We start from the raw sequence: 27,681 nt of genomic DNA on the forward strand, positions 1-27,681 counted from the left end.
TTCTCGGAAACCCGGCCCCCTCACCCCTCGCCCACCCGGGAGCCGCGGTAATGGACCGTTTGGGTTCCGGAATTCCCTTGGATCCAACCACTGGTACCCGGTCGGCGGGAGCGACGGAGTTCGTGCTTGGCGGCGAAGGCAGGGGGCAGTCATGGGGGGGTGGAAATCATCTTCCTTCACCTAGGACGGAGGCGGGGCGGAGAGGAGTGCTAGGGAGTAGGGTGTTGGGGGGAGGGAGGAAGTCACGTGGGTCGCGCGGCGCGCGCTGCGTGCGCGCGGCGCCTCATCCGTCGCCCCACCCCCTCCCCGTGGGGCGGGGGGGTTGGGGGAGGGGCGTCAAGATGGCGGCGGGGAGGTAGGCAGAGCCGGACGCCGCTGCTGCCGCCGCCACCGCCGCCTCCGCTCCCGTCGCCTCTGGTTCTTCAAGCTGTCGTCACCTGAGAGAATCTGTTCCGGTGTCGGATCCGGCGGGGAAAGTAAGTCCACCCCTTATCCGTTTTCTGCCTCCACACTCCTTCTCCCGGACAGCCTCCCACTCCCACCCTCTTCGGGGGGCCGTGCGGGGCCGGGCTCGGGGGGGGGGTGGGGGGAGGCCGCCACCTCACCCTGGCTTGGGGCCTCCCTCGCCGCCCCCTCCGCTGCGCGCCCCGGGGTCTTCGGGGGCACGGTCCCGGCGGCGGCCCCGCCGCGCTCGCTTCCTCCGCCCGTCAGCGCCGGGCCCTGCGGTCGCCGCGCGTGGGGCTCTCGGGCCCCGAGGGCGCGCTGTCCGGGGTTGGAGACACCTCGTTTAAGCGAGGAGTCAGCGTCTGCGGACGCCGGCTCCGGCTCTGCTTGGGTCGCCCCCTTTGGTTCCGCGGCTAGACCAGGGTCTGTGAGGTCCCGGGACCCGCAGAAAAGTGAGCTCCGCAGTCCTTCAAAAGTCCTCGTACCCAGGCATTGCTCTGGTTCAGGGCGAGAGTGCGGGGAGCGACGGGACACCGCACCTACAATTTGCTGGTCACCTCGCTGTCGGGGTGGTGGGGACGGTACGTGGGACACGTGGGGCCACCTTCACGCTTCACCCAGTGATGAGGTTAATTTTGCCCCAAGCTGGCTCGCCCGCCTCCTAGACGCTAAGCAGGCATCTGTGGAGGGGCTAGTCGGTTGGGGATTTGCTTGCTTTGAGAGTGTTTGGCGTAACGAGCATCTAAAGTTCCCCAAACCAGTGTATGCTGGTGGTTTCCCAGTAGTGGTTTGAAGTCGGTTTAACCGCTGAGGAGATTTGGATGTTCCTGAACCCTTGTGATTGTTTCTTTCCTGACCCTGGCATCCAGCTCCTCCCCTTTCCACCCCGGCTTTGTGCTTCTGTTTGGTTAATGTTTGCGGACCACTAACTTGATCCTCGCACGGAGAAGCTCTTTTTTATGTGCGTGCTCGGTTTACTGTGGGAGGCTTTTGTTTTGGGGAGTCGCTGGTTGAGAAACGTGGGAAAAGAACGGGAGAGAAAATGAGAGTCAAAGAAAGCAACGTTTTTATCCATTGAATTGCGCAGCCAATTGTAACTGCACCCGGAAGTTTGTACTGAACACGTGTTGATGAGAGAAGGTTAAAAGCTGGGTCCCCTTTGACCTTTGAAGTTGATTATTAGCAATTTATGTTGAGTTAAATATTTCATATTCTCAATGTAACCAGAATTAGAGACGGAATGGGGTTCTAAAGTGTCGGCCAAGGAGGGCCCAGAAAGCTGTCAAATCCTTAGTTGCTCTCTATCGCTATTCCTCCTAACAGTTGCAGTCACTTAAACCAGCTAACAGTGCGAAGGGATCCCATATTTTCCCGGTTATTTACGGCAGTCAGAACTGATTTTTGTAAGCAATGGGGAAAGCCTTCATCATTGCACAAAAGATAGTCTGTACAGAATTTCTAGGGTAAAATGTAGAATTTACTGCTGGTAGGACATTAGTTTTGCAAGCAAGGGGACATTTTATTTTCATGTTTAAAGAAGTTGTTTCCAGTGTTTACCTTACCAGAGAAGACTTCTTTACTGTTTTCCTCTGGCTTCTGCTTTTTATCTCCCAGTCTATTTCCAGTCTAAATTTATTCCTTACAGTTCTTCAGAAATTTAAGTAAATTTTACTTCAGTTGCTGGATAAGTGTTAAAAAGGGAGGTTTAGTGAGTGACTTATAGTTGATAAATTCATTCATCCAGTCATTCGTCCATTGAGTGCTTTTATGTTTCAGGCAGTTTTACAGGTTTTAAGGGCGTTACTGAGATTACCATTTTTTTTTTTTTACCACAGATTTTTAAAGTCGTCCTCGTGCCGCTCCCCCCCACCCCACCCCCCACCCCCCAACCCGCGAAGACTTTAGGTACAGATAACATTTTGGCCTTTCTTAGTCTCTAAATTGAGCTTTGATTTGAGATTTGCTGACCTGCCTGTGAAGTAAGAAAGCAGGCAGGTCTGAGGGCTGGTCTTCACAAGTTACCTGACTTTTCAGGTAACTTGAGGCTCTGTGGGTTTTTGAACATTGGAGTAAAGAAAGATACTTTCTGAGAGGAATTGTTTTCCGTTAAATACCCAATTAGTAACCAAAATGATGTAATCCTTGAGTTTTTGCTCTTGTCTTTTTTTATGCTAATTGACAGATCCACTTTGATGTGGCTGAACTGAGTATTAAGGACAGCCTTGGGATACCACTGAAATTTTCTGTAGATGGAAAGGATAGGCTCTTGAAGAGCAGGAACTCTCTTATGAACAAAAAATATATATATGGTACAAAACCCATCAAATTAATTTGGTTATTTACTTCTTAGCAGACAGTATGTAGCACAGAGCAGTGATTTTCAAACCTTTTTACTGTATTCCATAGTAAGAAATGTGTTTTATATTGTGAACTCTAGCACATTAATACATGTGTAGAACTGAGTTTTATATAACAACGTTTACTTTTTACTGTGTGCTGCACTATGTTCTGTATTTAACATATTTGAATAGTCTGTATTTGAAACATTTAAAAAATACCGGTCATAACGTAAATTATTTGACAACTCGTTGTGTTGTGACTAGCAGTTTGAAACATACTGGTATGGGATTCAAAGCACAGGATCTGGGAGGTGTGGTATCAGCCCTCCTAGGTTTGTAACTCTGCTCCAAGCTTGCTTTGTTGTTAACTTGTTACGGTTCATCTCTCTAAGCCTCAGTATCTCATCTCCAACAAGGGGATAACAGGTAATTTTTACTTATGGATTATTTTGAGAGTTAAGAGAAAAAAAGTCCAACCATCCAGTGAATGTTGGGAAGACTAGCCATCTGATTTTCATGTTGTGATTAAGAACGTAGTTTCACCCTCCTCCCCCGTTCTTTCTCATGGTGCTTTTTCAAAACATTTTTGGAACTTGTATATAATCTGCACATTCCTTTGTGATTCCATTCTTTCTATAGATTTTGCAGTCAGAGTGAGGGGAGGGGCATGTCAATGAGCAATTGCTGCTTGGGGAAGTAGGTGTTAAAAAACACAGATTATACCTTTTTAGGTAAAGAAAATTTTCTTTAGCAAACTTGTTTATATCTACGTTCCCTTCTACCTAATAGTCTTAAGGAACCAGTGCCCGGTAGACACTTAATGAATACTTGTTGATGGACTTACCAGTTAAATTCAAAGTGGATCATTATCCTTCAGATTCTTAAGCTAAATGTCAGTCATCAGATATCCCGGCTGGGTAAAAACAAAAGTTGGGTCAAAAATCAGATGTGCTTAGCACTACTAAATAATGAGAAAAATCCTTTTCAGGCAAAGATTTTTTTTTTTTTTGAGGATAGTTGCTTTACAGTATTATGTTGGCCTTTGCCATATATCCGTGGAGTCATAAGAGACACAACTGAGCGACAAACACACTGCCATATAGCAACATGAATCAGCCACAAGTATACGTATGGCCCCTCCCTAAGATAATTTTTTTTAAAGATACTTCTTAAAAATGATACTGTGTGTACACATCTGAAGATGTCTGCCACTTTCCTCTAGATACGCTGGTTAACTGGACAAATTGAAAGTATGACCTGAGTAAAAAAGAGCTGGTATTTTATAGAGCTAATATGGAAGTTAATTATTGAATTAAAATGCGAACAGGTAAAGTTTATATTCTGGAAATAAGGTGTTGCATCAGCAATTTGAAGAAAAACATTTTTTGAACTTTGAAGTAATGTTTATCAGTATGATAGTTAATAGCTAGAATTGCAACCCACTCCAGTGTTCTTGCCTAGAGAATGTCAGGGATGGGGGAGCCTGGTGGGCTGCTGTCTGTGGGGTCGCACAGAGTCGGACACCACTGAAGCGACTTAGCAGCAGCTAATATTTATCCCAAGTAGTATAACATTTAATTATTGGAGGAGAAAATGGCAACCCACTCCAGTGTTCTTGCCTGGAGAATCCCAGGGACTGCTGGGCCTGGTGGGCTGCTGTCTATGGGGTCGCACAGAGTCGGACACAACTGAAGCGACTTAGCAGCAGCAGCAGCATAACATTTAATCAACACAGCAATCCTATAAAATAGGTTCTCATTTTATTCCCATGTGAAGATGAGGAAACTGAGTCGTTGTTACTTGACTTTCTCATACTACTGGCAGTATGCTAAGCCATGTGTTCTGTTTGACTCCCACTTCAACCTCTGTGGTGTGCTGCTGCCACTGCAGATACATCCCTCGTGTCTTTCCAGAGCTGTGAAGGATCTGCTTTGGTCTCAACAAGAGGAACCTTGTCTTTGTTGATAGGTTTCAGTGTTGGTATTCTCGGTGGGAACTGTATCCTTTCATTCTTCTGATTGGCTGTTGTTTCTCAGGATTCTTTTCCTGCCAAGGATATTTCTTAGTTTCTCTTTACTACTGTTTTATTTATTATTTGTTATTTATCATTGATATTTTGATAGATGTACTGTTTGAACAGGTGATATTTTTGAAAGTATTTATGACAAAATAGAACCTTTTTGTTGTTCATTGTTTGAAATAGAATCACTCTATGGTTAGTAACTTTTAGGTTTGTTAGGTTCAGTTCAGTCGCTCAGTCATGTCCGACTCTCTGCGACCCCATGGACTGCAGCACGCCAGGCCTCCTTGTCCATCACCAACTCCCAGAGTTTACTCAGACTCATGTCCATTGAGTCTGTGATGCCATCCAGCCATCTCATCCTCTGTCATCTCCTCCTCCCGCCTTCAATCTTTCCCAGCGTCAGGGTCTTTTCAAATGAGTCAGTTCTTTGCATCAGGTGGCCAAAGTATTTGTTAGGTTGCTGCTGCTAAGTCACTACAGTCATGTCCGACTCTGTGCGACCCCATAGACGGAAGCCCACCAGGCTCCCCCATCCCTGGGATTCTCCAGGCAAGAACACTGGAGTGGGTTGCCATTTCCTCCTCCAATGCGTGAAAGTGAAAAGTGAAAGTGAAGTCGCTCAGTCATGTCCGACTCTTAGCAACCCCAGGGACTACAGCCTACCAGGCTCCTCCGTCCATGGGATTTTCCAGGCAAGAGTACTGGAGTGGGTTGCCATTGCCTTCTCCGTTGTTAGGTTGCTACTACATATTAAATGTCACCGGAGGTCTGTGAAATCTTTGTAGACACTGTGACAGTTCTTTTGCACATAATGGTATTTGCGTTTACATTATATACTTTCAAAATGAGAATGTTGTTTTCCCTCTCAGGAATATATCTTACTTGTTTGTAAAATGTGGAGAAGGTTGCATAATATAACCTTTTAGGGGCTCTGTTAGCTTGAGCACTGAAATTCTGTAAGTCTGTAATAGTTTCAGAATAGGAATATGATTAAATATTAAGGGTTTTTGCTTAATAAAGTTACACACTGGCATAGATGTTTTCTCTATATCCCCTTCCCTGCTTCTCATTGCAAAAAAAAAGTACAAATAGGAAATTTTTGCCCAATTGGCTTGAGAGAAAGGCTCTAGGTTTTATTTGTATATAAGATGTGTATAAAATTAAAATCTTTTTCACTAATAGTTTGTGAAAGACAGTGTCTCTTACAGTATTGTCTCCGCTTGGTCACTCCTCAGATCAGAGGGTCTCAAATTGTGATCCCTATGAACTTTGAAGAGATCACTGATAATGTTACTTACAAGTGTTGCTGTTATCTCTCGTGTGAATGCCAACAAGTTTCTTCCCCAGATTCCTCTCTTCTGTAATATTTTTGTACTTTTAATTGTAGTTGTTCGGAAAATATATTTCAAAAAGCTCATGAATTCAGTAACACTTAAATGATTTTTTGTTGAAATTAATGATATTGTGTACTTTTGAGTATAATTAGGTCATTGGTCCTAGTGAAGTATTTTATAATTGAAAATGTATTTTTTTAAGCATTAATTTAGCACTCTTGGTACATATGTACTATGTACTAGAATAGTAATTTGTAAAGTATGGTCAACTATTATTTATTACTTCCTTATTGGAGTAGTTTGTCAATTTTATATTAAATCCATGTTGGGATATTTCTCCTTGTCTCCTCTGGCATCTGGTTCTTTCATACTATTTCCATCTTGCTGTGTAATATCAACACTCCCCATTACAGTTCAGACAGGCATTTATTCTGAAGTTAAGTATTAAAACTCCACACCAACATTGACTTCTTTATCTACTGATTGGAAAGAGATGGCATGACTTTGGGAGTTAGAGAAGTCTAGATCTAGGTGTGGCCTTGGGTGGGTAATTTAAACTTTTTGAGCCTTAGTTTCATGTCTAGGATTGTAGTACCTATCTTGCTAAGGGTTGTCATGGACTAGTGATGTACATGAAGAGCTAAGTACGCCGCAAGGCTTGTGAAAAATAGTGAAAGTCGCTCAGTTGTGTCCTACTCTCTGCAACCCCATGGACTATACAGTCCATAGAATTTTCCAGGCCACAATACTGGAGGGGTAGCATTTACTTTATCCAAGGTAGCTTCCCAACCCAGGGATCAAACCCAGATCTCCCACATTGCAGGTTGATTCTTTACCAGCTGAGCCACCAGGGAAGCCCAAGAATACTGGAGTGGGCTTCAGTATTCTTCTCCAGCAGATCTTCCCAACCCAGGAATTGAACCGGGGCCTCCTGCATTGCAGTCTGATTCTTTACCAACTGAACTTTCAGGGAAGCTCAAAAGACAATTAATCACTGTCAGTTCCCTTCCTCCTGTCTGCTCAAAATGCTTTCTTCCTTAGACTTCATTTCTCTGAAAAATTTTGGGGAGATCTTCTTTGGGCTCTTTTCTTTTTTAAACAGCAGGTCTCCCCTTAGTTTGTTTCTCAGTGTCTGTGGTTTCCACCTGAAACTCATTCATACTTCCTTTAGAACATCTTTCTAAATGATGTACAGATGACATAGATTTATCTAGTAGAGAATTTCTCTGTTAAAATGTCCTGATTTCATCTAGAAGAGTAGGTCTTGTATGTTGGGAAGTCGTGGTATTCTTGGCTAACAACGTTTTTTTTTTGTTTGGTAGGACATAATGAAACATTTAATTCTATTGCAAAGTCTGAAAACAAGTGGACTAACTGAAATTAGAATATTATTTATGTAGCATGAAATTAGTTCTCTGAGGAAAACCAAGCGGTCAGATTGCCCATAAGTATGTTTGTATGTATAAATTGGTTATTTTAGATAAATTAATGAGAAAAGTTAAAATTGAGAAAGCTCTGTTAAACTTTATTTTTCCTTACAAAATAGATAAAAATCCATCTTAGTGGTAGAATACTTTGATCTGGCTTGGGAAACTTCAACTGAAAATGTGTCTGCCTACTCGAAATAGGCATCCCCCCACCCCCCCTCCACCGAACTCCATGTATCTTTAGGTCTCCTGGGCTCAACCTCCCCCCCAGCCCATTTTCTCATGGCTTAATTCTAATCCTTTACCAGCTTTTATACTCTATGTGTATTTCATGTTCCCTCTTTCATTTTGAGCTTTTATTTAAACTTACGGATTCTCCTTCGTAAATATCCTGGAATCCATTCCCGCTTCTTTATCTCTGTACTCTGCTCTTAACACCGTATTATCTTTTTCCTGGTCTGCTGTAGCAGTTTCCTAAGATGTCTCCCTGCTTTGGTCTTACTCTACCCATTCTCAGTTTGCTTCCACACCGCTATGGAGTAATTTTTCTAAGCCACAGATCTGACTACATCATGCGATTCTCTATCTGAAAACCCTTTAGTAACTGCTGTTGCCCTTAAGATTAAATGTGCTCCAGCGCATAGTGAACAGGCTGTAGTGATAATCTCCTGTCTCTCTCCATTACCTTTGCGAACCTCATATTTCTGTTCTGAGCTTCCATACCCACGGTGAACATGGTGAATTACTGTAGCCATCTTTTCTGGAGTGCCAGTATCTTTGTGCTGCCATGAGTTTGAATGCACTATCCAGAAGAACCTCGTCTGCCTGGCAATTTCTTACCTGGGACTTGCTTGCATTGTCATCTTTGTAACCTCTCTCTCCAGGTTAATTCACCATTTCCTTCTCTGTTCCCACAGCATTTTGTAGACATAGACTCTTGCTGTGATTTACATACTTCTTTGTCCATTCCACCTTTTTTAATCATCCACTTTATTTTTGAATTACATAGTGTGGCTTTTCTTTCTTTTTAAAAAATATTTTATTTGGTTGTGAACTCTTCATTGTGGTATGTGGAATCTAGTTCCCTGACTAGGGATTGAACCTGGGCCCCTTGCACTGGGAGCGCAGAGTCTTAGCCACTGGACCACCAGGGAAGTCCCTTGTCCTTTCCATCTTAATGTGAATTTCTTTGGATAAGAGACTATTTTCATCTGTTTTTGCCTGCTATGTAGAAGATTTTTCATAAATACTGAATAAATGGATTTGGTAGAAAATACTGGTTTATATTTAGAAGAGTGTTAGTTGTCATCCTAAATTTTTTATGTTAACATTTAATATTTTGTTCTAAAGATGGTGGAACCAGGGCAAGATTTACTGCTTGCTGCTTTGAGCGAGAGTGGAATTAGTCCAAATGACCTCTTTGATATTGATGGTGGAGATGCGGGGCTTGCAACTCCAACACCTACCCCTCCCATACAGCAGGTAAGAGTTTTCCAAAGCATCTGTAAAAAATGAATTTAAAAAAAAAACAATGAATTTTTTCTTAGTTTTATTTTCTGTTATAGAAATAGGTATTAATAAGTTAATTTTAAATATGCATGTGAACATTATTTTTATGTTGAGTGTTAGTGTTCATTCACAAGGTGGAAAATAACTTGTAGTGCAAATCAAGATGTTTTCTGCTTTGATATATGGTGATATAAAAGCAAGAGATGAATTGCTTAGAGTTATTATGGGAGGACCACTAATCTCAATACTTGTCTTTGTACTTTATAGGAACATTTTTCTGAGATTTCACACATTTTTCATTTTTTGTGTAGGTTTTACGATACACATTCTCTGAAAGCAAAGATAAGATTCTGGTGTTAGTGTAGTTTAATGAAGATATTATGCTTATAAATATTGTTATTTTGTACCTGGTATCAGTGGTTTTACATTCCATTTGAATGTAAAGCTTGGATTTTTTTTTTTTTTTAATTTTAATGAAATAAATACATCTCTTGTTCTTGAAACAGAATTCACTGCCATCATTCTTTGTTTCTTTCTCTGATGTTTTCTCTCCAGTCAGTGCCACTTAGTGCATTAGAACTAGGTTTGGAGACTGAAGCAGCAGTTCCTGTTAAACAAGAACCAGAGACGGTACCTACTCCAGCACTTTTAAATGTTAGGGTAAGAATTATTTAGATTTGGCATTGCTATGAAAATAGTTTAGGATTATAGTCATAAAATAACCTTTATTATAAAATAGTTTATTTTACTAGTTCTGCTTTTTGCTGCTTTCCCAATATTTACTCTCACCTACTTTCACGACTGAGGACTGAACTGAATTTTATAAAACATTTCTTTCACTCTTCTGTTATGTTGATCAAAAGATAGGAAAAAAACATTTTTTTAGTTTATTTATTGAAAATGATCAAGAATTCATGAAGTAAAGATGAACTACACATTATCCCATTACATTTTTCATTTTAATCAGTTTGGTACATTGGCACATATAATAATTACTATGCTTTAAATGTAGAGTTCCTCATCTTGCTTTAAACATAGCAGTTTTGTTGTTGGCAGCTATGCCTTATGGGGTCTCAGCTTCCCCTATCAAGAATTGAACCCTGGCCCTGGCAATGAAAGCCTGGAATCCTAACCACCAGGGCATCAGGGAACTCCCTAAACATAGAAATTACTTATTTAAGAGCCCTAGTGGTATAAATTATTAGATAAACTGTTAGGTTAAAATTTGATGACTTTGTGATAAAGTATTATTGAAAGTTACATTTAAAATTGATAAATTGTAATCTAGAAGATTCTTGTTAGAAAAGCCATGGAGAAATAACAGATACTTTGAAGAGGGCAGAAAGTAGAAATAGATTTAAATTTATAAAAATATCTTAGTTGTACTTTAGTTGTAGAAGTCATAGACATACTGTTATCCTCAGATCTTGACTTTTTAAAAAATTTTTGTCCAGTTCCTAACTCCCATTCCCAACTAAAAAAGATAAAATGCTATATAGCTTTGTCTTAGACTCAAAGGAAGAATCCATATTATCACTAATATTTGTAATTTACCTGGGTGGATTTTTCATATGTCATAGGAACTTAAAACTCTGCTTGGTGGCTTTATCTTAGTAAATTAAACATCAGTATAGTCTGTGCAGTAGACAAAAAACACTCTATAGGAATCATAGAATGTTAGACATGAAAAATGATCCTCAGTGATTTGCCTAGGGTTATCTTATTAGTTGAAGCGGTGCTGGGATTAGAAATTATGTTCCTAGTCCTTGTGTTATGTAGGGTTGCTGTACATCACAGCTTACTTAGGATACTCTCATTTTATGCTTGCTGCCCTCAGCATTACTGCTATACCTTCTTTACCTTAAAGTGGTGTATTTTAACTTGGCTGTAGTTTAGTTGCTAGGCCATGTCCGACTCTTTGCCACCGCGTGGACTGTAGCCCTTCAGACTCCTCTCCATGGGATTTCCCAAGCAGGAATACTGGAGTGGGTTGCCATTTCATTCTTCAGGGGATCTTCCCAACCCAGAGATGAAACCAGCACCTCCTGTATTGGCTGGTGGATTCTTTACCACTGAGCCACCAGGGAAGCCCTTTAACTAGGTAGTTTATAGCTAATGATTATTAGAAATGAAGTGCCAGTGGTTAGCTAAGATTCTTAAGTCAGTTTTAGATTTTTAAATGGCCTCCTCTGTTTATGGATATGAGTTGCACTAGAGAGTAAAGCGGAGAAGGCAATGGCACCCCACTCCAGTACTCTTGCCTGGTAAGATGGATGGATGGAGGAGCCTGGAAGGCTGCAGTCCATGGGGTCGCTGAGGGTTGGACATGACTGAGCGATTTCCCTTTCACTTTTCGCTTTCATGCATTGGAGAAGGAAATGGCAACCCACTCCAGTGTTCTTGCCTGGAGAATCCCAGGGACGGGGGAGCCTGGTGGGCTGCCGTCTATGGGGTCACACAGAGTCGGACACGACTGAAGTGACTTAGCAATAGCAATAGAGAGTAAAGAATTTTTCACAGGTGTGATGTATATGGTTTTCTTTTCTAGCAGCAGCCTCCATCTACTACAACATTTGTGCTGAATCAAATAAATCAGCTTCCAACCTTGGGATCTACAATTGTAATGACTAAGACACCACCTGTAACCACGAATAGGCAAACCATCACTTTAACGAAGTTCATTCAGACTACTGCAAACACACGCCCTTCAGTCTCAGCACCAGCAGTACGAAATGCCATGACTTCCGCACCTTCAAAAGACCAAGTTCAACTGAAGGACCTGCTAAAAAATAATAGTCTGAATGAACTCATGAAACTGAAGCCACCTGCTAATATTGCTCAGCCAGTTGCAACAGCAGCTAGTAAGTCTTTGTTTTCAGTAGTGTCAACTTGCTGCCTTTGTTAAGATATGTCAGTGTGTTTTCAGGGGTGTACTTAGGTCTTGAAAGAACTGAGCATGAAAGATGACGTCTGCATGACTCTCCTTCAAGGGAGCAAACATTTAAAAGCTTTAAGCTTTGAGATAATGTGTGGAATTGAGAAGCTACATTAACACCATGAGATCTCAAGTTTTGTATATTGTGAATAGCTGGCTGACATATTTCTCAGTCCTTTAAATCATTGCTTCTCAAACTTTATACCTGTGAGTCACCTGGGGATCTTTTTATTTAAAAAAAATTATTTATTTTGGCTGCTCTGAGTCTTCTTTGTTACTTATTGGCTTTCTCTGGTAGTGACGAGCAGGGACTCCTCTCTAGCTGCTGTGCTTAGGCTTCTCATTGGAGTCACTTCTCTTGTTGTGGAGCACACACTCTAGGGTGCTTGGGCTTCAGTAGTGTGGCTCTCAGACTCTAGGGTATGGACTCAGTAGCTGTGGTGCATGGGCTTGGTTGCCCATGGCATGTGGAATCTGCCCAGACCAGGAATCTAACCCATGTCCCCTGCATTGGCAGCCTGATTCTTAACCACTGGACTACCAGGGAAGTCTTTACATGGGAGTCTTGTTAAAAAACAGAATCAGATTCAATAGGTCTGGGGTGGGGCCCAAGATTCTGCGTTTCTAACGAACTTTTTAGAGTTGCTGTTACTGGTGGTCTTTGGACCATGCTTAAGGTAACGGGCTGATGCTTTGCTCTAATTCCTACAGTTTTATGATCTTACCTGTCATTAGCTTCATTGCTTGTTGGTAGTTGTGTTTTTAGTAAATTTTTTTTAAAATAAACTTTTATTGTAAACTAATTCACTATATTTTCTTCTAAGTGAGCACTCATAATGCTTTTTAAATAATAGCTTTATTGAGGTAATTCACATACCATTGTACCTTCTAAAGGGGTACAAGTCAGTGGATTTTAGTATATTCACAAGAATTGTTCAATTACCACTAGGTAATCTAATATTTTAAGTGTAGGTTTAGATCTAAAGAGAAAAAGCTCAACAGTGGTTTGATCACTTTTTTTAGAAATTCATTTGTGTGTAAAGAATGTAAATTTTACAGTTAGTTTTTCTTTATAGAGTGGCTTATTTATTCCTCAGTTATTTAAGAGATAATTTGTTTGTTTATTTTTGGCTGAATTGGGTGGCTTGCTGGATCTTAACTCCCTGACCAGGGATCAAACCTGTGCCCTTGGCAGTGAAAGCATGGAGTTCTACCACTGGACTGCTAAGGAATTCTCAAAATGTGAACTCTTGAGAAGGATAGTCTTTCTTTCCTTTTTCTATTGAGTTAAATAGTATTTGCCTGCCTGCCTGGTGATGTATACTAATATGTAACATTCCATTCGGCCCTTGGAATGAGGTTATAGATACTGAGTAGAGTGTTCCTCCTTCCACACAACTGCTTTATTTCCAGCTGTGGGAGATAATGTTTTAACATCTGATGCAGACTGTATGTAATTTTGCAGCAGAATTGATTGCTTGGAAGTTCTAATGTCCTTGCATTTATGAAGTAGAGGGCTGGGGCATTCTGAAGGAATGGGCAAGGAGTGTTTGTAGAGTGATGCAGAACTAACATTGTCTCCAGTGACAAATGTAATAAAAAAAATATCAGATAATCTAACCTTTCCGTTTGAGTCCATACTGTTGTGCTTTATGGCTGTAGTTTTACTCTCAAGGTTACTGTCTTGAACTAACTGGAGCCTGGCAACTTGATGCTCATTGAGAAATCGTTTTAACTATCTTAGGACTGATTTCCAACCTTTGTCATGGAGAGCAGGACCATGCATCTGATCTGAAATGGCTCTTGGGAGACTTAGGGCTGGTCAGCAGTTAGTGGAAGCTGGTTTTCATTAAAGTCTGGGTTTAATGAGGAGAAAGACTACTGCTGTGTCATTGTGAGGAAAGAGTTTAGAGAGCAAAACAGGGTAGATTTGAAGTTGACCAAGTAATATCTAGTACAATAACATCTACATCCAATGTAACAGTTTTTAAAAGACAGATGACTGCAAGTCAAGGCCATCCTTGTGTGGAAGCCTGAGAAATTGTCATACTGGAGGAGGGACGAAAAAGAAACATGATAAATGAATGCTGAAGATAAACTAACTTCTGTGTTGTAGGAGAGGGTCATTTTTTTATTGAAAGGGAAGAAAGATAAACAATGAAATAACAAAGAGCAAGGTTTTGCATGTTCTCTGTCTCTCTTGTCTTTTGTTTTTGGCTGCCCTGTCTGGCTTGTGGGATCCTAGTTCCATGGCCAGGGACTGAACCCAGGCCCTAAGCAGTGAAAGCATGGAGTCCTAACCACAGGACCACCAGGGAATTCCGTGCCTGTTCTCTTCTATCTGTGTGGATATTGCCCCTTTTGCAGTCCTTAGCCCTTTGGGTTTCTCTTTGGATTCTGGTCTCTCAGTTGAGCTCCAGTCCTTTCTATGAAACTGTTCACTGGCTCTTTGATGTGAAACAAATCTGTGTCCCCAAGCTTAAATTTATTATTTCTGTACCAGCTTCTTTATCTTTCTAACGCTTTAATCCTAGTCATTGTGTAGTCCAAAGTGACAGGCCACCAAAGTACTTCCCATCTTTTGATAGAGTACATAAACAAGATGCTGATGCATTCTCCTGATGCGATTTCCACACTGATCTCAAGAATACCAGTACTGGGAATGCTTCAGGGATGGCTGGAGGCTGGTTACAGGGGTTCTGGGTTTCTCAGTCAAGCAGTTCTGCTTTGATTGAGAGGTTCTGTTTTTAATGTTTAAAAAAAGTGTGTAAACCACTAAGAAGCCCAGGTTCTTTGTTTGGATCTTTATTCTGAGGGAAGGAAGACCAGAGTTCCTTGATTTTTTAAAATTTTTTTCTCCCTAATTAAAAGAAATAATTATTTTGTCTGAAAGTTAATAATTACCTCCAGATCAAGTGAGATTGACTGTCTCTGTGATAACACCAGGTGTTGGGTTTTTTTTTTTTTTTTTTTAATGAACTAAGTGAAGTGTCTCAGAATAATGCTAGCCTTTGGTAATTGTTTTGAAATAAACTGCCAAATAGTGTTCTGGTTGAGGTGTCTTTTTAATAAATAGTTTTCAAATTTCCTGTACACACATTTCTTTTTGTTTTCAATTCTTATCTGCATAATGACATGTAGCTTTGAATATTTTTATCCTAACGCTTAATTGGAAATAAGCAGATTTGTATTCTTTGGTTTGTGAAGTGGGTAAACTTTACTGAATTTTTTTTTAAACTGTAGGAAAAACGTTTGTTTGAACAATGTCTTGTTCTAAAATGTAAGTTGTCTCTCCTCATCAGCTGATGTAAGCAATGGCACAGTAAAGAAAGAGTCTTCTAATAAAGAAGTAGCAAGAATATGGATAAATGACATGAAAATGAGGAGTTTTTCCCCAACCATGGTGAGTTTCAAAAATTGTATCTCTGTTTTTGTGTGGTATGAAGATATACTTGGCTCTACCCTTGGCTAAGTGTATTTTTTTAGGTGAAGGAGAGTGTCTTAGCCACATAAACTAAGCATTAAACCTCACTGGAATAAACTAATGTGTTCTAAACAAGGTGATTGTAACTTGCATATTTGATAGAGTATTACATAAAATACTAACACCTTTTTTATTGTAAATCTTGTCTGATAAGTAAAAAAGACAGTGTGGGGCTAACCAAAAGTATTTCATAGTTATAGTCATTTTAGGATTGAGCCTTATTATATAGCTAGTTATGAACTGTCAGATATATAATGGTTTAATTGTAAGCAATTACATGATAACTTTTTAAAAATTTATTTTTAATTGTAGGATAATTGCTTTACAATGTTGTGTTGGTTTCTGCCGTACATCAACATGACTCAGCCATAGGTACATGTATCTCCCCTCTCTCTTGAACCTCCCTCAACCTCCCACCCTATATAATAACTTTTTTTTTTTTTATTACATTTTGAAAGTGCTATATGCTTCAGGTAAATTGATACTATCAGCTCAGTCCTCAGTCGTGTGCAACTCTTTGCGACCCCGTGGACTGCAGTACGCCAGGCCTCCCTGTCCATCACCAACTCCCAAGAGTTTACTCAAACTCATGCCCATTGAGTCGGTGATGCCATCCAACCATCTCATCCTCTGTTGTCCCCTTCTCCTCCCGCCTTCAATCTTTCCCAGCATCAGGGTCTTTTCAGATGAGTCAGCTCTTCGCATCAGGTGGCCAAAGTATTGGAGTTTCAGCTTCAACATCAGTCATTCCAATGAATATTGATGACTGATTTCCTTTAGGATGGACTGGTTGGATCTCCTTGCAGTCCAAGGGACTCTGAGGAGTCTTCTCCAACACTACAGTTCAAAAGCATCAATTCTTCGGCACTCAGCTTTCTTTATAGTCCAACTCTCACGTCCATACATGACTACTGGAAAAACTATAGCCTTGTCTAGACAGACCTTTGTATGAAAAGGCAAAAAATTGATTCTATACCTGTATTTAATAATTGCACAGTGTTTAACCCTGCCTCTGTGAGGTGGTTTCTGGTTCCCCCTTTTAATAAACATAATTTAACACCACGTGGTTTAAGTAGTAATAGAAGGTACAGCAAGAGGTGTGTTGTGATGCTCGCAATAAGGATTATGAGTCTGGAGGAAAATGAGACTCAGGTGGCCTGGTAGGAGTTCAGTTTATGGAGGAGGTGTCATGGAGTTGGGGTGTTGAGTATGGAGAATCTGAGAGGGCATATTAGGAAGGGAGCTACAGCATCAATAGGCATAAAGAAGGTGGTAGCTATGTGCTTAGGATACTTGGCTTGCAGGAAGAAATTGGAATGGTTGATTGGGGGCTCTGTGGAAGGTCTTGAGTTTGTTAGACTTGGGACTTGGAGCAGCCCCAGTGAGGGCGACTGGATGGAAGTAGAGGGACTGGTTAGTGACTCAGGATGGATTGGGAGGAAACAGATTAGGTGGTTGTCAGGTAATCCAGAAAGGAAGTAACAAGGAACTAAACTTGGGGAATTTCAGAGGTGATTGGAAACGGTAAGGGGAAAGAAAAAAAATAAGAAAATAAGAGGTGACTGTATATAACGATACCAGAGGATTGGTAAGACTGGGAATGGAATTTGGACTTGGAGGGACAGCAGAGCAACTTGTGCCTGAGGTTTTGAACGGGGACCAGGAGAATAAGTCCTGGCAGTATCAGTTTACTTAGTGATTGTGTGCCAACAGCTTACTTGAAAGTTGATTTTTTGAAAATAAGAATATATTTTTCTTAAAGATTTTAGTGTTCAAGTTTCTAGTCCAGCCCATGTTACCCATAACATGTCAAAAGTTCTATATTGTCCTAGTAGTTAAGTGACATCTAACAGTGCAAACTGGTAGCTTGTGGACCAGAACCACTTGACATGTGTTTTGTTTGGCCTCCACATTATTTTGAAAAATCTTGACTGTGTCGCTAACACACAAAAATACCTAGAGTTGTAGTGAGCATCTACTGTGTGTTAGTCACATGTTCCCCATGTGCCACAGTTTCCCTCCCCTTCATTTTGCTCCTTCACCCTAAGCTTGGTGTCAGTTGCCACTTTTCTATCCAGCTGGCTTAGAAATATTACTTGTCTGGTCCCTGAATTTTGTGACCAGCTAATCCTCCTATTATATCTGTGGTAAAAAAAAATTTTTTAAGGTAAAGGGAGAAGGGAGGCTGGTCATTTAGTATAGTATATATTTCTGTTTTATAGGTGAAGAAGAGGTCCAAAGAGGGGGTAGGGAGGACTGAGGATGTAGTGATTTGCCCAAGGCTACACAAATTCAACAGAATTGGGGTTTGTGTCTGTTTCTTTGGCCAGCCGCATTTGGTCTCATTTCTGAAACTGGGTTTCATTTTAGTATACTTCCTGAGAATATTCAGAGTTTTTTTTTTTTTTTTTTCCTAAAGGACTTCATGGATTGATGTTGGCTGAATGTTTATCTGTCATCTCCCTATTCCTTCCCACATTTGTTGAGTATCTGTGTGTCATCATATTCTGCTCTAGATTAAGTAAAAATAAGTAAAAATGAAACAGAAGCCTGATATTACCTTTTAATACTATTTTATCCTTGGCATTACATGTAGATCCTAACTGGGTTTTCTCTTTCTATTTCTCTGGTCTCACAGCTTCTCCCTACATTCTTCCTTGATTAAGCCCTCATTCATAAAGAGCTTCCCTTTATAGTTTGCTGGTAGTGAAAAGAAGCTTTTTTGGGGCTTCCTCTCCCCTATTTCTCCCTGTCTCTACCCCTTTAAGATTCTGTAGAGGAATACAAGGTATGGCTATAGTGGCCATTCACTCACTTTGCCCAGGACTGTCTGGGCTTCTCCTGGTCTGCTGTTCTCCTGGTGTAGTTACTAATAACTCATCATTTTACTCTGAGATGTGCCAGTGTTTGGAGAGTAGATGATGTGGTATTGTTTTTGTGTCTGTGGAGACACAGACGTCTGAAATAAATTCTGTGTTTCAGAAGAACATTTAAACTCCCGAGTTTTCTGGGGTTTTGGTTTTAGGACCCGAGGGAAAGAAAACAGATGGAGGTTGAAGTGAAAAGAGACTGGGAGTGAGACTTACAGAGAGTCCCTGCCAATGAGGTTGTAGAATGTGCTGCTGGGGCTCAGCCACCATTTTTCTCCAAACCTCTTGTTCTTTCTGTTCTTGGAATGGAGAGTGAGGACTGAAGGTTAGAGAGACATCTGGGCATCAGGGAGGCTGGTGGGCAGTGTTGAAAGGGAAACTGGTTTGAGAAGGTGGTGGAGCCCTGTGGTGATCCCATGTGTGTGTTTGTGATGATATCACATCACAGATTGTGCTCATCATTAGAGAAGCAGGGAAGCCATAGAGTATGACCTAGATTTTAGGAACTATAGAATGGCATGTCCTGCTTCCAAGATGAAGGTAGTGGGTATTCCTGCAGAAGAGGATTTGTGTGTGTTGGTTGGGCCTCCATTCTGTTGACTTACTTGATTTTGCTCTCTCTGTGTTACAGAAGGTCCCTGTTGTGAAAGAGGAAGATGAACCAGAAGAAGAAGACGAAGAAGAAATGGGTCATGCGGAAACCTATGCAGAGTATATGCCAATAAAATGTATGTCTTTGAGATTTGTTAAAATAATGAAAAACCTCTGGGTTCCTTTCAAACTTAAAAACTTTTCCCCACACATTGTTACCTATTAGGATCTGTCCATGTTGGGTACCTCAGGATTTGATAAGTATGAGCTGTGTATGAATATGTTTTAAAATAGCTACATGAAAATTCTACTGTGAGTTTTAATTTCCCTACACAAATTTAGAACTTTGTTTTGGAATGAAGTCTTAAAACCAAGAGTAAAAAAGCTTATTCCTTTCAAGTTAATTTTGCTCATATCAGCGGTGATTATAAAATCAGAGTAAATTACAGAGATGTAAACATATATCTTAGCGTTATAGTTTATACAGCTTATCTAAAACAAGCTATAAAAGCATGGGAATCTTAAAATAAAATGTGCTATTTGAATTCAGTGGCTTAAATTAACACCATTTCTTCCTCTTTTCCCCACAAGGACCGTGATTCAGTTTTTGTTTTGTTTTTTTTGAAGTGGCCAGTATATTAAGTTGAAAATTAGTAATTTTTAGTTTATATATAAATTTTTTCACGTTTTCATTTTCTGAGGGTAATAAAATGGGAAAATGTATGGCTAGAATTTGTTTCTCATACACTCTGGGTTTCTATAAAACGTCACTAATAAGACCACTTAAACTAAAAATCTGTTTACCAACTGTATATGGATTCTAGTTCCCTACTTTGTAGATCATTTAAAATGAACGTAACCTAGGAGTGTGCTCTGCTACTGTGGAGAACCTCGTGGTATGAATTGAGATTGTATTTTCCTAGATCTTTTTAATCAGCGAGTCTCTTTCTATAAATTTATTTTAACTGGAGGATAATTACTTTACAATGTTGTGTTGGTTTCTGCCGTATAACATGAATCAGCCATGCTATGCTTAATCGCTCAGTCATCTCCGATTCTTTGCAGCCGTATGGACTGTAGCCCACCAGGCCCCTCTGTTCATGGGGATTCTCCAGGCAAGAATACTGGAGTGGGTTGCCATCCCCTCCTCCAGGGGTTCTTCCCAACTCAGGGATCGAACCCAGGTCTCCTGCATCGCAGGTGGTTGCTTTACTGTGTGAGCCACCAGGGAAGCCCGAATCAGCCATGTCTCTATGAATCCCCTCCCTGTTGAGCCTCCCCCAACCCTCACAAGTCTCTGTTTAAACCATAGGTAGTTGGTAATTAGATCACATTAGTTAAGTTTAACAGTACTTTACATCATTCGGTGACTTTATATAGGATCCCAGGGTTACTTACATTTCTCTGTCAGAGGAGAAATGCTATAATATTTTATGATAAGAGTGGAAGTGTTATTACTCAGAATAATTAAAATGAAGTATTTTTAAACCTTTGTTTAGTAAAAATTGGCCTACGTCACCCAGATGCCGTAGTTGAGACTAGTTCTTTATCCAGTGTTACTCCTCCTGATGTTTGGTACAAGACATCTATTTCTGAAGAAACCATTGATAATGGCTGGTTATCAGCATTACAGCTTGAAGCAATTACTTATGCAGCCCAGGTAAGCCATAATATTTTTTAACTAGGTACAGTTTTTATCTTTAATCTTAGTTCACATTATATACTAGTTTTAATTCAAAGTTTTCCTTGAATGAAAACCTTGTGAATGTGATTTTTTTTAGTTTTATGAAATGGATAGGATTTATGAAATAGATAGTTTTATGAAATGAAAAGAATAGCATGGATTTGGTGACTGCATTTAGAGTGGAAATGATAAATTGTCATAGCCTTTCTGGGACTCACTGGGAACATGTATTAAAATTAAAAATGTGTATATCCTTTGACCTAACAGTTCGGTTACTGGAACTGGGAGTCTCTTTCATGGAACTATTAGATAAGAACATATGTATCAGGCTATTTGTTGCAGCTTTTTTCCCCTAGAGACTGAAAGCTAGACTAGATTTGAAAGCTCACACCCTTGGGGAGTGATTGAATAAACTTTGGTATTACCATATGGGTGTTGTACTAGCTTTTATCTTATGCCAGTTGTCTTTGAGAGGATTTCTGATATACTCCATTTTTGTAAAATAAATATGCAACCATCCACTATATTTATGTGTTATAAAAAGGTTTGTATTTGATTGTATAGTCATTGAAAAATTATGGAAGAATGCTCACCAGTTTGTTAGCTTTAGTTACCTGCTGCACGCGAGGGTAGCAAGGGAAAAAAACAAAGTCAGACTTTGAAGATAGGGCAGACTTGGTTCCCGACCACCACAGTACAGCAAACATTGTATAAAATGAGCCACATGAACTTTTTTGTCTCCCAGTGCATGTAAAACTTAGTGTTTACACTATGATGTCTGCTAAGTGTACAGAAGCACTGCTGCTAAGTCGCTTCAGTCGCGTCCGACTCTGTGCGACCCCATAGACGGCAGCTCACCAGGCCCCACTGTCCCTGGGATTCTCCAGGCAAGAACACTGGAGTGGGTTGCCATTTCCTTCTCCAGTGCATGAAAGTGAAAAGTTCCAGTGCATGAGAGTGAAAAGTAAAAGTGAAGTCGCTCAGTCATGTCTGACTCTTCCCGACCCCATGGACTGAAGCCTACCAGGCTCCTCCGTCCATGGGATTTTCCAGGCAAGAGTACTGGAGTGGGGTGCCATTGCCTTCTCCAATAGGCAGTGGAGAAGATAACAATAGCATTATGTCCCCCCCAAAAAAATATATATACCTTAATTTAGAAATAATGCTAAAAAATGCTAATCATCACTTGGGCCTTCAGCAAATTGTAATCTTTTTGGTAGTGCAAGGTCTTAGTGTTGGTGTTAATGGCTGCTGACTGATCAGAATGGTCGCTGCTGAAGGTTGGAGTGGCTATGGCAGGTTTTTAAAATGAGATTGCAATGAAATTTGCCTCATTGATTCCCTCTTCTTTTCACTAATCATTTCTCTGTAGCACGCAGTGCCGTTTGATGACATTTTACCCACACTGGAACTTCTTTCAGAATTGGAGTCAGTCCTCAAACTGTGCCACTGCTTTATCAACTAAGTTTACGTGATAGTCTAGATCCTTTGTTGTCATTTCAACAATCTTCACAGCATTTTCATCAGGAGTAGATTCCATGTCAAGAATCTTTCTCCACTGAAGTCTTGAACTCCTCAGAGTCATTCATGAGGATTGGGGTCATCTTCCAAACTCCTGTTAATGTTGATAGTTTGACCTCTTCCCATGAATCACGAATGTTCTTCCTGGCATCTAGAATGGTGATTCCTTTTTCAGGAAGTTTTCAATTGATTTTGTCCAGATCCATTAGAAGAGTCACTATTTCTGGCAGTTACAGCCTTACAAAATGTGTTTCTTAACGAGTAAGACTTGAAAGTTGAAATTACTCTTGGGTTCATGGATTATAGAATGGCTGTTGTGTTATAAAGTGGGCATGAAAGTGACATTGATATCATTGTGTGTCTCCATCGGAGCTCTTGGGTACATCATCAGTGAGCAGTATTTGAAAGGAATCTTTTATTCTGAGCAATAGTAGGTCTCAACAGTGGCTTTCGTATATTCAGTAAACCATGTTGTAAACAGATGTACTGCTCTGTTGTTCCATTTGTAGACCACAGGCAACATAGATTGAGCATAATTCTTAAGGGCCCTAGGATTTTTGGAATGGTAAATGAGCATTGGCTTCAGTTTTAGGTTACCAGCTACATTAACCCCTCATAAGTCAGCCTGTCCTCTGAAGCTTTGAAGCCAGGCATTGACTTCTCTTAAGCTGTGAATACCCTAGATGGCATCTTCTTCAAATAGAAGGCTATTTCATCTGCATTGGAAATCTGTTGTTTAATGTTGACACTTTTACCCTATTATCTTCTGGATAACTTGGTTTAGCTTCTACATCAGCACTTGCTGTTTCTCCTTGTGCTTATGTTATGGAGAAGACTCCTTAAACCTCATGATCCAGCCTCTATTAGCTTCTTCTGCAGCTCTCACCTGGCTGTCTTCATAGAATTAGAGAATCCAGGCCCTGCTCTGGATGAGGCTTTGGCTGAAGGGAATGTTATGGCTGGTTTGGTTTTCTATCTCAACCACTAAAAGTTTAATATCAGTAATAAGGCTGGTTTTCTTTCTTATTGTTTGTTCACTGAAGTAGCACTTTTAGTTTGCTTTAAGACCTTTTTCTTTTCACAACTTGGCTGTTTGGAGCAAGAGTCCTAGTGTTCAGCCTATTGTGGCTTTCAACACGCCTTCCTTATATTATAATCATTTCTAGGGAAGATCCCTGGCTGCCCAGTGGTTAAATCTCTGTACTTACAATACACAGGGTGTGGGTTCCATCCCTGATCAAAGAACGAAGATTCCACATGCCCTGCAGCCTGGCCTTAAAATAATCATTTCTAGCTGTTGATTTAAAGTGAGAGACATGGTAGCCCTTCCTTCTACTTGAATGCTTAAAGAATCCATTAAGTAGAGTTATTAATTGGTCTAATTTCAATACTGTTGTGTCTCAGGAAATAGGCCAAAAGAGAAAGAGATGGGGGAAATGGTCAGTGAGTGAAGCAGTCACAGTACACACAATGTTTATTAATTATGGACAAAGTTCATGGCACCCTGAAACAATTACAATAGTAACATCAAAGATCACTCATCACAGATCATAGTAACAAACATAATAATAATAATAAAAGTTTGAAGTATTATGAGAATTACCAAAATGTGATACAGACATGAAGTGAACAAATGCTTTTGGAAAAATGGCACCAATAAAATTGCTTGATACAGCATTTCTGTCAATTCGTTAAAAAAAAAAAAAATGCTGTTTCCCAGAAGTGCAGTTAACAGTGCATGCAGCAAAATGAAACAAAGTATTCCTGTATAGTAAATATAGTTTCCACACTAAGCTAACTGTATGTCATTTGTATAAAAATAGACAATGTTAATATATTGCTAAAATAATATGAGAAACCGATCACCAAAATATCTAAAGGAATAGATTAATTATCAGCATTTTCATTTTCAGCAACATGAAACGTTCCTACCTAATGGAGATCGTGCTGGCTTCTTAATAGGCGATGGTGCTGGTGTAGGAAAAGGAAGGACAATAGCAGGAATCATCTATGAAAATTATTTGTTGAGTAGAAAAAGGGCTTTGTGGTAAGTGCTAAAGACTGTCTGTGGGAACTTTCATTTGCAAATGACCAGCATATGGGGATGGGTCTTAATGAGTAGATGTATTTTTTTAGAAGTGTCAAGGCCTGATTTTATTTATTCCTGAATACTGCTAGAATGATAGGATTTGCATTTAATTTGTGTATTTTTTTTTTCCCTTTCTTTTTTATAGGTTCAGTGTTTCAAATGATTTAAAGTATGATGCTGAAAGAGATTTGAGGGATATTGGAGCAAAAAACATTTTGGTCCATTCATTGAATAAGGTATGAAAGTCTTCTATTCAGTTGGTCATTCAGTAAATATCTGTGAGACAAGAATGATAGTTTCCACTTTGTAGGGTTGTTAAGAGGATTAAATGAGTTATTTCACAAAAAGTATAGTGAGTGCTAGCCACAACTGTTGATTTTTGGTTTAGATAATGTGCCAGGTAGGGTTATGTAGTGGCAAGTAAAATAGGCATTTTCTCTTTTTATGGAGTTTATTCTCTCAACCTTCAGGGTTTTTTTTCATTTATTGTTTCTGCTTATAAAACTACTATTTATGGATGAAACTAATACACTGAGTGTAAGAGTGCAGTGTAATAGAGCTGTATGGACAAGTAGTATAGTATGTCCGTTGCATCATGAATTGTGGTTTGGAGACTGGTTTAGATATTTGTATATTCAATGAACTTGTATACCTGTACCTGTGTTAATGTTAAAACAGTTCTGTCATTTGGAAGAAAAGTTTCACTTTCCAGAAGCACAGTTTAATGTTCATTTAGCAAGTTTTTATTGGCCTTCTACTAGGCACCAATTCCTGGAGCCTAGTTTGCCTAGGCTAACAAACCTAATTCCTGTAGGCACTTCTCTGCAGGCCTTTGACAGTGAGTAAATGTGCATCTAGTCCTAAGTGAGTAAATGTACAGACTAGTCCTAAGTTGCTTCAGTGTTGCTCTGCCCATCAGTGACTTTTTTGGGGATGAGATTTACTGAATGGGTTGGTAGGTAAAAGTATTATGTCTTAGATAATTACCAACAGTTCAAAACTAAAACATGTAATGGGCATCTAGCAATATTTTTAATTTCTGAGTCAGTATAATTGAGGAGGGCTGCAGTGACTATTGATCATAATTCTTATATATCCCTCAGATCTTAATTACAGTGTTTTGCATATAGAAAATACATAGTAAATATTGGTAGAATGAATATTGTGCCTTTTTCTTGGGGAGAGTTTGGTTTGTAATGTTTTTTGAGGATAGACTTTGAAAACTGGATCCTTATAATTTTATATACATACACACACGTGTGTGTATGTGTGTATGTACTTGTGTGTGAGAAATTTTGTGTATGATAAAGAGGTCCTTTGACTTTCCTAAAGCCCATCATGGTACCATCATTTCCCTGCTGTATAGATTTGGGTGGGATAAATACTTCAGAGACAAAAGTGTATTGGTACCATCATTTCCCTGCTGTATAAATTTGGGTGGGATAAATATTTCAGAGACAGAAGTGTATTAAGTTCTTCCCTTTTCTTTTTCAGTTTAAATATGGAAAAATTTCTTCCAAACATAATGGGAGTGTGAAGAAGGGTGTTATTTTTGCTACCTATTCTTCCCTTATTGGTGAAAGTCAGTCTGGTGGTAAATATAAAACGAGGTTAAAACAACTTCTACATTGGTGCGGTGATGACTTCGATGGAGTGGTATCCTTTCCAACAAATTTTATATTTTTTAATGACATGAAAGTTAATGTAATATATGGGAATTCTGAAGTTAAGTAAAAAGATTGCTGGAATGAGAGCTTTAATGATTACATAGCTTGCAAGGGAGTCAGATAGTTGATTCTGTTTTGTAGCTGTCATATATGAGGCCACTGTTTAGTTCCTGCTTTAGGAAAATGTTAATAGGTATGGGACATGCTGAATATGCAGCCTTAAAATAGAATGTGGACCTAAATACCCAGAAGTACCCAGCTTTGTAAGATTTATAACAGATTAATATGATTGGAGCCAATGGTTCTAATGGAGTGGTGGACCCAAGAACTGTATCAGTGCTAGCAAAATGGCAGAATTCATACAGCATCAAAGTTGTCCTGTGAGAGCTTTGGCACCTAGTGATGTCTGAAGAAGTTACGAAACTCCTTTCAGCCACCTGAAGGACAGTATAACAGCAGTTAATCAAAAAGAAAAACCACAGGCCCTCTCCAACCCCCCATTTGATTTAAGCAGTCTTCATTTTCCACAGTAGTAACTTTTTTTTTGTATCTAGAAGAAGATTTAAATATCTAGTTAAGATTAGTGCCAAATTCAGTGAATGCCTCTGTGGCTAGCACAGGGGCAAAAATCAAGGAGAAGAATCACATAGAGGGCTTTGTTTATATTTGTAACTTTAAAAAAGGAAACAGGCTGCAGCAGATAACAGTAAAATGTTAAGGTTTGATGAAACCAGATGATAGGTGTATGGGTGTTAGTAAAAAAAAACAAAAAATTCATGTGCAGGGGCTTGTTACCAACAGCATCCCTCCCCATGATAATCCTGATTTATTTTCACTCCAGAATTGTTTTTCTGTTTTTTGTTTGTTTGTTTACTCTTTAGGACTCTTGCATGTTTCCCCAGGCCTCAGGGAAATAAAAGTTAAGTCTTTCTGAGATTAGAGACACTTGGTACTAAAGTGACATGTTCCTTAATTTATTCTTTACAGATAGTTTTTGATGAATGTCATAAAGCAAAAAACTTATGTCCTGTTGGTTCTTCAAAGCCAACCAAGACAGGCTTAGCAGTTTTAGAACTTCAGAACAAATTGCCAAAAGCTAGAGTTGTCTATGCTAGTGCCACTGGTGAGTATTTATTTAAAAGATACAGGTATCTTTTTACATGTTAGTTTTTCAGCTGTAATATGTTTTTTTGGGGGGTTTTTCAGGTGCTTCTGAACCACGAAATATGGCCTATATGAACCGTCTTGGAATATGGGGTGAGGGAACTCCATTTAGAGAATTCAGTGACTTTATTCAGGCAGTAGAACGGAGGTAATGGAATTTACAGTGTACATTATTTGTTCTCAGTAGCAATCTAAAAGAGGTATTTTGCTAAAATCTCTTCCATGTATGTTAAAGCTCTACTATATTTAATGATAGTTACTGTGTGTTTTAATTTTATTCAGAGGTGTTGGTGCCATGGAAATAGTTGCTATGGATATGAAGCTTAGAGGAATGTACATTGCTCGACAGCTGAGCTTTACTGGAGTGACCTTCAAAATTGAGGAAGTTCTTCTTTCTCAGAGCTATGTTAAAATGTATAACAAAGCAGTCAAACTGGTAAGCCTTTTTTCCTTAACTCCTAGTATTTTTAATGTACCCGATGATGTTTTTGTTAGTTTTGTCCAGTGTAATGTCTGTCAGCTCACAGTATATTTCTGCCGTAAAATAACAAGATAAATTACTGGATCCTTATTTTCCCAGTTTTCTCTGTTACAGTAACT

At 39.6% G+C, this 27,681-nt stretch overlaps 1 protein-coding gene across 4 annotated transcripts in view; it reads left to right on the plus strand.

Annotated features, from left to right (window-relative positions):
• Positions 1-327: 327 nt before the first annotated feature.
• Positions 328-27,681, plus strand: part of SBNO1 (strawberry notch homolog 1) — a 57,080-nt gene continuing 29,726 nt past the window's right edge. The window contains exons 1-13 of one of the 4 annotated variants that reach the window (XM_002694566.7): positions 328-476; positions 8,918-9,049; positions 9,632-9,736; positions 11,625-11,937; positions 15,314-15,414; positions 18,997-19,093; positions 20,456-20,616; positions 24,075-24,208; positions 24,396-24,486; positions 25,745-25,906; positions 26,905-27,040; positions 27,124-27,229; positions 27,364-27,517. In XM_002694566.7, the coding sequence (XP_002694612.2) occupies positions 8,918-9,049; positions 9,632-9,736; positions 11,625-11,937; positions 15,314-15,414; positions 18,997-19,093; positions 20,456-20,616; positions 24,075-24,208; positions 24,396-24,486; positions 25,745-25,906; positions 26,905-27,040; positions 27,124-27,229; positions 27,364-27,517 (1,692 nt within the window). In that variant the 5' untranslated portion in view covers positions 328-476. The remainder of the gene's footprint in view (positions 477-8,917; positions 9,050-9,631; positions 9,737-11,624; positions 11,938-15,313; positions 15,415-18,996; positions 19,094-20,455; positions 20,617-24,074; positions 24,209-24,395; positions 24,487-25,744; positions 25,907-26,904; positions 27,041-27,123; positions 27,230-27,363; positions 27,518-27,681) is intronic. The other 3 variants (XM_005217972.5, XM_010814004.4, XM_010814005.4) reach the window with 3 other exon arrangements.

The sequence above is a fragment of the Bos taurus genome, chromosome 17 (assembly GCF_002263795.3).
Source record: "Bos taurus isolate L1 Dominette 01449 registration number 42190680 breed Hereford chromosome 17, ARS-UCD2.0, whole genome shotgun sequence".
Taxonomy (NCBI): Eukaryota; Metazoa; Chordata; class Mammalia; order Artiodactyla; family Bovidae; genus Bos; species Bos taurus.